The 12,879-nt window shown below is 42.0% G+C and overlaps 1 protein-coding gene across 1 annotated transcript; it reads left to right on the top strand.

Moving 5' to 3' along the window:
* Positions 1-5,698: 5,698 nt before the first annotated feature.
* LOC142372446 (apelin receptor B-like) lies at positions 5,699-7,734 on the top strand. Its single transcript, XM_075455347.1, has one exon. It carries the CDS (start codon positions 5,799-5,801, stop codon positions 6,876-6,878), a length of 1,080 nt encoding a protein of 359 aa, XP_075311462.1. The 5' UTR covers positions 5,699-5,798; the 3' UTR covers positions 6,879-7,734.
* The last annotated feature ends 5,145 nt before the right edge of the window (positions 7,735-12,879 follow it).

Raw genomic sequence — 12,879 nt, 5'->3', positions numbered from 1 at the left:
TGAGCACACGTCCTCTCCCTTGGCACAGAGCAGATCTTATACACACATAAAACAATCTGTTACAGACAAACTCCATATCTTTTCAATTTAAATCCATCCAAATTGTTTACTTTTAATCTAGCAAATAATCTTCTTAATGTCCCATATGTGTGAAGAGGATGTCATTTGTCAATGCCGACATCAGAGAGCCTTAAGTGTTTTACTTTCAAATAATACGGAGATTTTGGCCTTCTTGTTCTACGTATACAAGTTTCCCAGACTGCTAAACAAGGAGAGATCATTAAGTCATTTTCTATGCTTATTTCCATCACAATATAAGCTTTGCTTTAGTGTATTTCCTGTTCATCATATATGACACAAACACTGATACTTTGAGTTTAAATTTGACATGACTTGTGAACTGTTGCCTCTGCTTCGTCATACTATAGATGAGCTTTTCTGTTTTGTTCTCTCTGGTTAAAACTGATCTTGGCTGCGTTGCTCAAGAGACGAAGAGGTACCCGGCCTCACTGTTAAAGTTATATTTTCACCGGTGACAACAGCTGCACATCTGAGCTATTTATAACATTTCATAAAAACTCATTCCCCCCTCCTTACTTCGTATTTATATTTGATAAATATTTTTGACTTGGCTCTGAAGACAACTTTATTTTGAAAACAGGAAGGATTGTATCAACAGACTCTCCCGGTCAACTGAGCTCGTAGTTGACAGTAGCTGCTGCTGCTCTTGTCTGAATAACATTTAGTGTGGTGGGGTCATTGAAGTCACGAGATAATGAAAACATCTTGTGACTTCTTGGACACGTGCTGAATGGGATTCTGGAAGTTCACTGATACTGCATGTGATTGTGCACAAGGCCTGTGTGGCATATATTTCTTCAGCTCTGCGAGGATCCATGGGGGACCCACCCTGCTCATTTGCTTGCAACTGAAAAACTGCAGCCAACGGCATATGTGCCTCGATCAACCTCCACTTCAGAAGTTGGTGCCAAAAACACACCAGACAAAGAACATAACAAGCAGAGCAAGAACAGAATGGAGTTTTTGTAAGAAGACTTATTCACACCCCTACAATTCTTCACTGAAAATGTATAAGCTCACAAAAATAGCATTAGAGTCTTGGGAAAATGAATGTTCTCAGACTGGCTAATTTTCCCAGCTAATGTGCATTCCCATAGATTTATTTTGCTTAAATAGGAATGTGGCACACCAGCTTGTCAGTACGTCACTGAAGAGAGAGCTGGGGGTGAAGCTAAAAGAGAGCAAGGAGGTGTACAACAAAAAGCTGGCGAGCAAGCTCAAGCAAACCAAGGTGTTTGAGAAAGATCACAGGTTTCAGGGAGAGGGGAGATCAGACAGATGGGAGAATTGGGAGCCAATGGATTGTTTTCCAACATATTCAGCTCAGAGCAATACTTAGCAATACCCCTGTCCCCAGTTACAAAGACATCACACCCTCCTGGACCCACAGTTTCCCTGTCACACCTTTACCGTCTCATCTTGCACCTCAGTTGTGGATCTTAACACAGGCTTACCAGTCTGTCTGTCTGTCTCCAGCAGTCAGCTGATGAAAGCAGCTTCCATCAGAAATAAACTGCTGGTCCAGATGTTGTCAGCTTCAGGGTCCCGAAGACCTGTGTGAAACAGCTATGTGGGAATCTACACCATCTCTTCAACCTTAGTCTGAGTCAGGAGAAAGCTTGAGTGTCGACCACTTGGTGGCAGGGTTGGCAACAGTCACCTTATCTTGAATGTGTACATGGGAAAGGAGATGATTGTGAATTTTAGGTGGACCAGAAAAGAGCCAAATGCTATTTCCATCTTGGAAGAGGAGGTGGGGATGGCAGGGACTCAGTGTATTTGATATGTTGAGTGATACCCGAGTGTTTAGACTGGAAATTAGACTGGAAATGCAAACATTGCAACCTTTGCAAGAAGGAACAGAGTAGACTCTATTTCTTCAGAAAGTTTAGGTCCTTCAGAGTTTGCAGCTGGATGTTGCACATCTTATCTAAGTCCACTTTTCATAAAAGTTTGGTTGAAAACTGTTCCATTATAGTCTGGCATGGTATTCAGTCCTGAAAAGGAGCAAACCTTTTTCAACTTGGAGGCTTGTGTGTCTAACAGCTTGGTGTCAATCACCTTATCGGTGCGGCAAAAAAAGAGAAAAAGGGAAGATAGTAAAATGGGTAATGGGGCCCAAATGGTCTAGCTTTCTGGGTCTGTTGGAGGTGTTAGCTTTGACGGGATCTGATGAAAAGGGAATATCAGCCTATTGATACGATTGGTAATGTGACTGGTGCTAATGGTTGAATATTTGCAGAGGGATCCATTTATCATCAGAGCTGTCAAGCTGCTCTAAGTTGTTTGTATAAGATGTGTGACGTCATGAATTTTGAGATAAATTCAAGTCTGACTCAGAGTTAGTCAAATCACAAGTAAAGCCTTGAGGGGCCAGCTGTCTCCGTACTGGGCATGTGGTCTGACAGCTTAACACGCACATCAAACAACTGTCAGACCCCTACCAACCCTCACACACACCCAAAACAACAAAAGCACACACTTCATACTCTTGGGGTGCTGTAAGTATCACCAAAACCAGGCTCATAAACGCACAAACACATAAGGTCATGATAAGACATCAAAGTCCTGCAAACTCGCTTCCACTGTGCTGTGTCCTTCTGTCCTACAGCCAGTAACATGTTTGATAATGATCATCTCAGAAGTAGGTCAATAAGCATGTCAATGCTAAGAAAAAAAGAAAAATTGGGAAACATAGCCGACCTACTCATGACTAAGTCAATGCTGAACCACATTTTACGGGTACTAAAAAAAGCACAACACTGCAGTTCGAAGTCCAGCCAGACATCTTTCTTTGATGCTATCCTCAGTGCTTCTCCCTGAAATCTTCTGATACTCCTCAAACAGTGGAAGGACAAAGAGTATGATTAATGGGGAAATATAATATAAACACGCAAGCTGATTATTGTGAACTGTGTCACAAATTCATTTGACCTCATCTGTGCCCCATCGAGCGTCTCCGTCCTTTCCATCACTCCCCCAGATGTGCCGTCTTAAACTGACTTTTCACTGGTGGATGGCTGTCAAATGAAATAGGGAAATGCATTGGTGTGTTGAATTCAAGTACAAAATAAAAGGAGAATCTTAGTGTCTGCATTGTGTGTGGTTTACAGCACAAGGCCACACATGAGAGGGCAACATCAACAACAATCAATACGAGACACAGGTGGGTAATTAAGAGGGAAAACAAGAGCCGAATGCTGTGGAAACAGGATCAGTGGTATGCTGAGTGAAGTGATAGACACTGCAAGAAAGTTCCAGCTTGGAAGTTGTCGCTCTTAAAGACCCAAATTAGAACAAAACGGAATTTTTCATTTCCTTTCCAAGAAAGTCTCAAGATAAAGAGTCATCACATCAGTCTCATTAAAATCTATATCTAAAATGTATTCTTATTTGACATTTTGCACATGCTGTCATTGTGAAAAAGCTCTGCAGCTGACAAGCAGAGTGTGGGAAAAGTGAGTGGGTGGACCAATCATCAAGGCCTGGTGTTTGATTCAGCCAAATATTCACATCCCAGTCAATGAACACAGCTAAAAACAGGTCTTTGTCCCATCAGAATACAGATAGGAAGCCTGCTTTGATTCACTTCACTTTGCTTTTTTCCTGTCCTGCCCAACGTCCTGCAGCAGTAGGCCTGACAGACAAAGAGCTGGACAGACAATTCAGCTGATCGTCAGCGGACAGAGTTCGGGTGGAGTCACAAAAACACAATCACATCAATTTAATTATGAGCTACCGCAAGCTCACGTCACAATAACTGACAACAACAACAGTTCTCGGAGGGAAAATGACGCTGGGGAAAGCAGAGGAGACGGGAATAAATCCTCATCTTCAAAATCGGAGGAAGAGGGGCATGACTAAGGAGGGGAGAGGAGAAGGATGGAGAGGTGGGGGAAGGGTTTTGAGGAATAAGATTGTTGAGTGATACAGTAGTTGTGGCTAAAGGTCGGTGCCCCGGCGCCACTGCCGCCATTCTGCTGAGAGACAAAGTCGGCTGAAGACAGAGACGTGCCACCTGGGCCAGAGAATAGAGCAAAGAAACAAAGAGAGAGAAGAATTCCTCTTAAACTTTTTTAGAAGCTTTAAAAAGCTTAGAAAATCATATTATTGCATTCTGCTTTATAAACCTGTGATATGCTTTGGATTTATATGTGAGGCTGTCCAATTATTTGTGAAAAAATGGAATAAAGCATAACCTTTCTGGGTAAAAAGTACTGCAACAGACACAAAAATGAGAATAATTAGACCATTCAAAAAGTAGTATAAATAAGTAAAGCCCAAGTGCACAGTGGTGGGGCCACCATGTGCCTAAAAAACAGCTCCACTGGAGGGGTTGAACATTCAAGTCATTCAAGTGATTTTCCCTCATTTGGTGTTTTGATGGTGGTGATGATTAAAACTGTCCAAAGTCTCCTATTAGTGGTGAAATTAACTGAGATCTAGTGACTATGAAGTCTGTACAATATGATGTTCATCATTTTCAAACTCAGCTAACAGTTCAGTGACCAGTCAAATGTTTCATCATAGGATAAAGGTGATCACTCAAAACAACTTTGTGATGATTTGCAGAGAGACTTTACTTTCAGTGGACAAGAGGAAGAAAACCATACCAGCAAAACACCCCCACAGCATGACAGTGTCCTTCTCTGTGGGGATCCAGGGTTCAGGTTTTACCTTTGATCTACCATCCATCGACCTTAAGTGTTCTGAAGTACAGTACGTTGGGGACTAGAATTTTACTGTAGGGGGTTTAAAGAAAAAAACCCTACAGTCTTTACATAATTTCCTTCCATGTAAGTTCATAAAATGTCTAAAACATTTAAAACAAAAATGCTCAAATTCTTCTAGTTTTTAAAGAAAATCTAGCGTTTAAAAAAAAAGATGAAAAAAACTTGTTATATCTTTATCATGGAGTGTTTACTGATGTTTTGTATCTCTTTGTTTATATAGTCCCTGTTATTTATATCCCTGATATTTTAAAGGCATCATCATGTTTCATATATAGTCATAAGATGTTATCACAATATTAATAGGAAGTAAAATGTCAACATTTTACATGTCAAATTTACAGTTAATTAAAGATGCACCTTTTTTTAGATATATTTTGTGGTTCCACTTGTTTGAACATGTACAGGCAACACCCAAAAAAAGAAAACAGGAAAGGAAATGTAAATAGTTTCTCACCTATTTTAGATAATGTGCGTGCTCCGGCGCCAGAACGACTGTCAGTTGCTATTAAAAATACTTCACGAAACGCGTCCAGGCGAAGCACTCAGGCTTCTCACCAAGCATGTGTAATGAGCTTTCATTATAAAACTACTGTTTAAATTATACATTGTACTGCAGTTTAAAAGTAAAATAACAAAAGTGCTTTAGACCGCTCCATTTTGCCAATACAAATGTAATCTTGTTCAAGAAATATTTAAAGACGACGTGCTTTAAACACTTTAAAATGACTTCACTGTGTATTTTTGTAGTGAGGCACTAATCAAATGAATAGAGAGACAAGTGTCTGTGTGTGCAGTGTGGAGAGGAGGAGGGCAGTGAGGGGGAGGAGGGGTCTTCATGGGAGGTTGCAAGTCGGGTGTGGGTATATAAGGGTGTGGAGATTTCTCACAAAGCAACAGACTTTACAGTTCTCTAAACTGCTGTGGACCTATCTGCCCCAAACAGATATTTTTCTTCAGATTAAGGATAAGAGGAATAGAAGAAGAATGGCGATGGTGAGTTCGACTGTGAGTCCTTATGACTATTACGACTACGAGGATACAGAGAACTCCACCATGTGTGACTATTCAGAGTGGGTGCCGTCATACTCTGTCGTCCCGGTGCTTTACATGCTTATTTTCATCCTGGGCCTCTCTGGAAATGGGGTGGTCATCTTCACCGTCTGGAGAGCCCAGGGCAAGCGACGAGCTGCTGACGTCTACATCGGTAATCTGGCCCTGGCTGACCTCACCTTTGTGGTCACTCTGCCTCTGTGGGCCGTTTACACAGCCATGGGATACCACTGGCCCTTTGGAATGGCCCTGTGTAAGATCAGCAGCTACGTGGTGCTTCTCAACATGTATGCCAGTGTCTTCTGCCTCACCTGCATGAGCTTTGACCGGTATCTTGCCATTGTCCACTCCCTGTCCAGCACCCAACTGCGTACCCGTGGCCACATGCAAGGCTCGCTGATAGCCATCTGGCTGCTCTCTGGTCTGCTGGCTGCCCCGACTCTTGTCTTTCGCACCACCAGATATGATTTAGAAACCAACCATACTTCTTGTGCCATGGACTTCAGCCTGGTGGTGACAAATAAGGGACAGGAGTACCTGTGGATTGCCGGTCTCAGCATCTCCTCTTCAGTTCTTGGCTTTCTACTTCCATTCTTGGCGATGATGGTGTGCTACTGCTTTATCGGCTGCACTGTCACTCGCCACTTCAATACTCTGCGTAAAGAAGACCAGCGCAAGGGAAGGCTGCTGAAGATTATCACCACACTGGTGGTGGTGTTTGCTGCTTGCTGGGTTCCCTTCCATGTTTTGAAGAGTGTTGATGCCCTGTCTTACCTGGACTTGTTCCCCACCACCTGTGACTTCCTGCGTTTCCTGCTGCTGGCTCACCCCTATGCAACCTGCCTGGCCTACGTCAACAGCTGCCTCAACCCCTTCCTTTATGCCTTCTTTGACCTACGCTTCAGATCCCAGTGTCTGTGTCTGCTCAACCTGAAGAAGTTCTTGCATGCCAGCCCACACAGCTCCCTTTCCTCACAGAAGACAGAGGCTCAGTCTCTGGCCACAAAGGTGTGACTACAGCTGGGGCCCCAGAGGCATGCTGGGGAGGAGGTGAACAATGCAGAAGAGTGCAGGTAAATCAAAACTTTGCAGCATTGGGCGCTTGCTTGCAGATCATCTGCAGTCAGTTTCAGGGTGTTACTTTTGCTCCCCTCCCCTCTGACTAAGGACTGAAGAGGACTGATGGTTTTGGGATTGCGACCACACCGAAACTCCTGCCTCACTTTGAATGGCAGGGAACAGAAACTGAACAAGGGAACAAGCCTAAAAACTTTAAGGAGGAAAAAAAGGGGGGGGACCGCGTGGTTATGAATTTCTCTTGGTTCAAATGTGGACTTTATGCAAAGTACTGAGCTTTGAATTCTGTGTCCTGAAGCCAACACATTGACTTGTATTACTCGTGCATTTGCTGCTGCTGTTCTTGTTTTCACTTGTAAGCACTCAAGATGTCATATCTCCCAGATGACCAGCTCCGCAGTTAAGTCTTAAGGTATCTGCACCATAGCTGGCAGAGTTACGGCTGCGAGTTTGTGTGTGTAAGAAGGGTGTGACAGTAGGTAAGAGGTGTTGGAGTCAGATAAGGGTGTTATAAACTGTGAGTGCGTAAGTGAAGGAGATAGGGGGGCTGGGGTGGGGTGGGGGGTTTGCAGACAGACCAGACAGACAGATGGCAGCTGACAAATGTTTTCAGGCTGGTGAAAGGTCCAATTAAAATGTGACTGTTTTAACAGTCTGACTGTGTAGGAATGTGCTCTGTCTGTGTATGTGTGTGTAGAGTGTTGTTATGTCATTGAAATGTGTCCTTTATGACAACATGAAATCATTTTGTGAATACACATTTATTTTGGAATCATGTCTATGATTTGTATTAAAAAAAGTTGTTTTGAAGAAACAAATATTCTCTCCGGTGTCACTTTGTTCCCTCTGAGAGCTTGTTAAGTCTTGCTGGAATGTATTTTCTCCTGTCCAGTGAGTGTGCTTCTTCCTGTTGGTGCATTGCTGCATTGCTGAGAGGAGGCCGTCTCCCTCCTATTGTGTTTGGCAGGGCTGAAATCAAAGCATATGTCTGCAGGAAATGCACGTTCGACTTCTGTTTCCCTCTTCTCTTACAATTCATTCGCACAAACAATCAGTGAGTACAAAAGTTTCTAAACTGGATCAGCCACAGGATATTTGGCTTTCTACCAAAAATGTAAAAATCTTCAAAGTGCTTGTAACCACAACTTAAGTCCTAAAAAGCATCTAAAGTCGTCTTTAAGTCCCTGTGTTATGACAAATCTATCAACTATGACCAGTTCTGTAATCATTAAATGTTTTGCTATAGTAACTTAACACTACAACGGGTTGTTGAGCTTTAAAGTAGAATTCAGTGATTAACCAATTTTGATTGTAATGAGCTTTTTAGAGGATGTAATCAGTAACAGCGGGGAGGCAGAGGGATTGGACTAATCCTTGATTATAGATCTGCAGCGGGCCTCGACTATCTGTCCCTTTGTGATACCTGTGATGGACCATGGCTTAGTGTAAATAATGTACAGAACACATTTGAGAACCTATTGCGTACATGTGGCCACAAAGAACTTTCTGTAGGAATAAAAGCTCAGCTGTGCCTTTATTTCTGACGGGAATTTATCGTCCAAAAAGACAGAAACCCAACAGCTGCAGCCACATTCATTCTGTCTGCTTCGTTACTTTCTCAACTGTTTAATTTCAACTCAACACAGAGTTGATAAAAAGTATTTTTGTTACACTTGAAATTGAATGTAAACACAAGAGCTTCCTGGGCTGCTGTTGCCGCATTAACAGAAACAGTAAGCGAAATAATAGAGACCAAATCTATGTACTAAAGAGTCTTTGGAGAAGCAGCTTACAGTGTATTTCAAAATTCCATGCTGCAGCTACTTTTCAGAAAATGACTTGTCACATTATCCTCCACCTGTTGGCATCAAAGACAGAGCTGGTTGTGAAAGATAATCTGAACAGATCATTTTCACGGCTTTTCGAGTTTTATGAAGCTTATGTGATCGCGTTACAGAGATTTCATGGCATGAAGTGCACAGACTGCAGCGCGAGAAAAGTGATTTATCCTCCTTTGATCATTTGTAGGCTGGGTGTTTGTCTGAGCTGACTGTTCAGAAATGATCACACAAATGATTTCATTCCCCTCTAATTACTGAGCGTGAAAATTAAGCGTGTCTGCACTGAAGGCAGACTGGCCGCAGGGAATCCCCAGGGTGGAATCGGCCTTCATTTTCCCTCTCTATGGAACAACAAACAACTGGAACAACTTTAAAATGATCATTTTAAATATGTCTTAGCAAATACTGAAAATCTGAGCTCTGGGACTTTGCAAAGATTTACTCTGCAAACATGAAGTGGAGATGAAAAATAAAAAAGAGAGACAAAAAAAAGCTCTATAAAACAAGCGGTAACAAACTTGTGCCCCTAATTACGGCTATTATCATGTTGTAGACTCTACACTTAACTCTCAATCCTTTTTTATTATATCTGCCAACAAGAAAGCAGGTTGACTTTTTGAATTAATTATTTTTATTGTGTCCACGTGTCCTCAGCAGAAATGAAGAAACCAAGTCCCCGTCTACAAGCATTTTCTGCCCTGAAACTGTGCTCATCATTCCATGAGCATTTCATCTATTCCAAACACGTTATGTTTACATGTTATATACAAATTGTATGATGAACGTACTGAAAGAATTTGCTCTGGTGACTGTCTGCAAAAGTAAAGTGTCTCAGTAGTAGCATTTTAACATTATAATATGTAATATCTTTCATAAATGATTATTGAAGCTAAACTGCTTTCATCTGCTCAAAGCCAAATATAACATCAGAGATGTGTTACTGCTGAACTTAAAGTTCTTTCTTTCTTTTATCTTTTCTTGAAATTAACCTTTGTTTTGGGACAGAAACCAATTAATCCTCTCAGGTTTTGGGAGGGCAGGGGATGTTTAAACAGCACAAAGCAGAGTATGAAAAAGCCCAACCCTCACTCTTTACTTAACTGAATACTTTCTGGTCAGTCAATAGAGTCTAAAGGCAAAGGTAAGAAGAGTTTCAACAAGCACAACTTAACTATCCATTATCATATCAATGGGTGACAAACAGTCACTGTTATTCTGTTGTTTTAAATCAGCCTTGCAGCCAGACCCGTGTATGCTGGAAACACATGTCCTGCTGGCATAAATCAGAGCCCAATAAACCGGGTCAAGCAGAAAATAGACAAAGGAAGTGTGCACACATTTCTCCGCAGTCCTAACAATAGAGGCTGAGCAGCACGGCCAGCAGACCGGACCTTAAGCCTGCTCCGGCCATGGAGTGATAGGATGAGATGCTGACCTCTGAAGAGTCTTGGAGGACCTTCAGCTTCCTGCCACACGGCCCTTCCAGAACTCCTCCTTGCAACGTCCCTAGAGAATTACAGGCCCCCATGGACTGGAAAGGAGCCAGCAAGCCAAGCAGGAAGGGTCCAAGGAGGGTGGGCAAGGTAGAGGTTCCTGATCAGGATATCCTGTCTTTCAGAGGCATCTTTCTGCTTTTAGAGCCTTCTGCCGAAGATGGATGCCCCACCTGAGGTCTTAGAGGACAAGATGCTTAATTTACACACTGACTCTGTAATGAGCATACGAGGAAACAACCAACTGAATTGTAAAATATCTTAACTGGGAGTGTGCAACAAATAAATTCTACTGTAAATAAGACATTGATAACATATTAAGTGGCAGTCATGTGAGTCAAGCTCCAAAGTTGCCGGATCTCCTTGCATGTCTCCGTCCTCTCACACTGGCAGACCTTTCAAAGGCTTTCGCACAAGACAGCCATCATTAGTAGAGACACGTCGTTTCCGAAAGAGCGGAAGTGTCCAAGATTTTGGTGACTCCGGATCTCGGGATAGAGAAGATCATCCTCTTCAATGGGCACAAAGTGTCCCTTCATTCTCTTCTCTATCCTCTCCATTGTGTATCCTCCCCTCTCTCAGGTCTAAATGGAGGCCCTGTAATCTGCAACGGGCCTGAGCTAGTTCAGAGGCTCAGCTGCACTGGCTTCAACAATACAGGTAATGCAAAATGAAAATAATGACACCAGGACAACATCCAGAGAGGCTGTAGAAATTGATAACAAACAAGGTGGAGATGAAAAAGTCCACATTTGCGGCTTAAATCTTGCTACATGTCAGCCAGATGTCCTGTGTTGTTACAGCCACATTTTGTAGTGAACAAACTCTGTAAGAACAACCTGCAGCTACACACTGTGCTTGTGTATGACTATGTGTGGAAGTAGTTGTACTATGCTGTTTTAGGGGCATAAATCTGTTTGCACAAACAGACTGGTGTTTACACAGTCACATTGTGGAGACTGTGCAGACTCAGCTTCCTCTTGGGGACAAAAAGCATGTCCTCTTAACGTAAATCAGAGGACAAGGTTAGAGCCCAGTCCGTACATGTTTTAACACATCTAAAAATACTCTGTTTGGAATAATTGCCTTTGCATGATCTTATTTTCCCCGCATAAAACTCCAGTTAAGTATGTTGTTTTATGGAATTATTTTATCCAATAGCATTTTGTCCTCCAGAGTCTACATATGTAAATGTTATTCATTTCGGGTTCAACAAAGTGACACAAGATGTCTTCGATTTCAAAGAGAGCCCAGTGGAAAGCATGAGTTCTGAATGTTTCGGACAACAAAATTGTCCTTCGACATCTACGTTTTACTCTCAGATTTGAAATGAAAATAACTTTCTCCAGTCAGATGAATGTGAAAGCAGTCTTCTTGAGTCAGACTCTGCGTATACAGTCACGTGAATAAGTTTCGGTCAAACTGTGAATATCAGACGGTGTAAAAGTATAAACACGACAGATTTCTATGAGATATATTTTTCTAAGGAGATTTTTTTTTTCTTTGATAGTTTCAACCCTGCATGGTTAGAACAATTGAATCTCCTTTGGCAAATATCACAACTTTCAACATATTTTCATAGTAGCTATGATTCATTTGGGAGATTTCAACAGATTTTTCTTTGCAAAGGATTCTAGTTCTCCAAGTTTATATGGCCATACTGCATGCACCGATCTTACAGTATACAGTTGTATTGCTGATGATGCTTATTGGGTTGGGAAACCTTCAGCCTATGCCTCTCAAGGTAATCCACTATTGACTTTGACTTTTTTTAGAATCATCCTAACCACACCCCAGACAAGCTAATTAAAATCTGTTAGGCCCAATATCTTTGGGTTCTTAAACATCTGCATGGTGCTCCTTCAATTCAATTCAATTCAAAAATACTTTATTTATCCCAGAGGGAAATTAAATGTTGATGTAACTCAATTAAATCAAGGAGTTATTATAGATGCTGATGGCTGTGGGCAGGAAAGATTTCCTGTAGCGGTCCGTTTTGCATCCAAACTGAAGAAGCCTTTGACTGAAGAGACTCTGTTTTCTGATAACAGTCTCATGGAGAGGATGTTCAGGGTTGTCCATAATTTTCTTGATTTTATGCAAAATCCTTCTTTGCATTATTGTCTCCAGAGGTTCCACAGTCGTCCCCAGAACAGAACCAGCCTTCCTTATCAGGTTGTTGAGTCTTTTTAGGTCCCTGGTTCTGATGCTGCTGCCCCAAAAGATGACGCAAGAGGAAATGACGCTCTCAACAACAGACTTGTAGAACATCTGCAACATCTTGTTGCAAACTTTGAAGGACCTTAGCTTCCTCAAGAAGTACAGTCTGCTCTGTCCTTTCTTGTAGATTGCTTCACTGTTGTGTCTCCAGTCCAGTCTGTTGTCCAGATGAACACCAAGGTATTTATATTTCTCAACCACCTCCACTTCTTCTCCCATGATGGAAACAGGGTTTGATCTGACCCTGTTTCTCCTGAAATCTACAATCATCTCCTTTGTTTTGTTAACATTCAAGATGAGATGATTGTTCCCAGCTATCTGTACTCAGCTTCTTGTCCATCTCTGATACACCCGACAACTGCAGAGTCATCTGAATATTTCTGT

Source organism: Odontesthes bonariensis, chromosome 22 (assembly GCF_027942865.1).
Source record: "Odontesthes bonariensis isolate fOdoBon6 chromosome 22, fOdoBon6.hap1, whole genome shotgun sequence".
In the NCBI taxonomy this organism is placed as follows: Eukaryota; Metazoa; Chordata; class Actinopteri; order Atheriniformes; family Atherinopsidae; genus Odontesthes; species Odontesthes bonariensis.
Note: the sequence above shows the minus strand (reverse complement) of the source record. Positions and strands in the feature narration are given on the sequence as shown.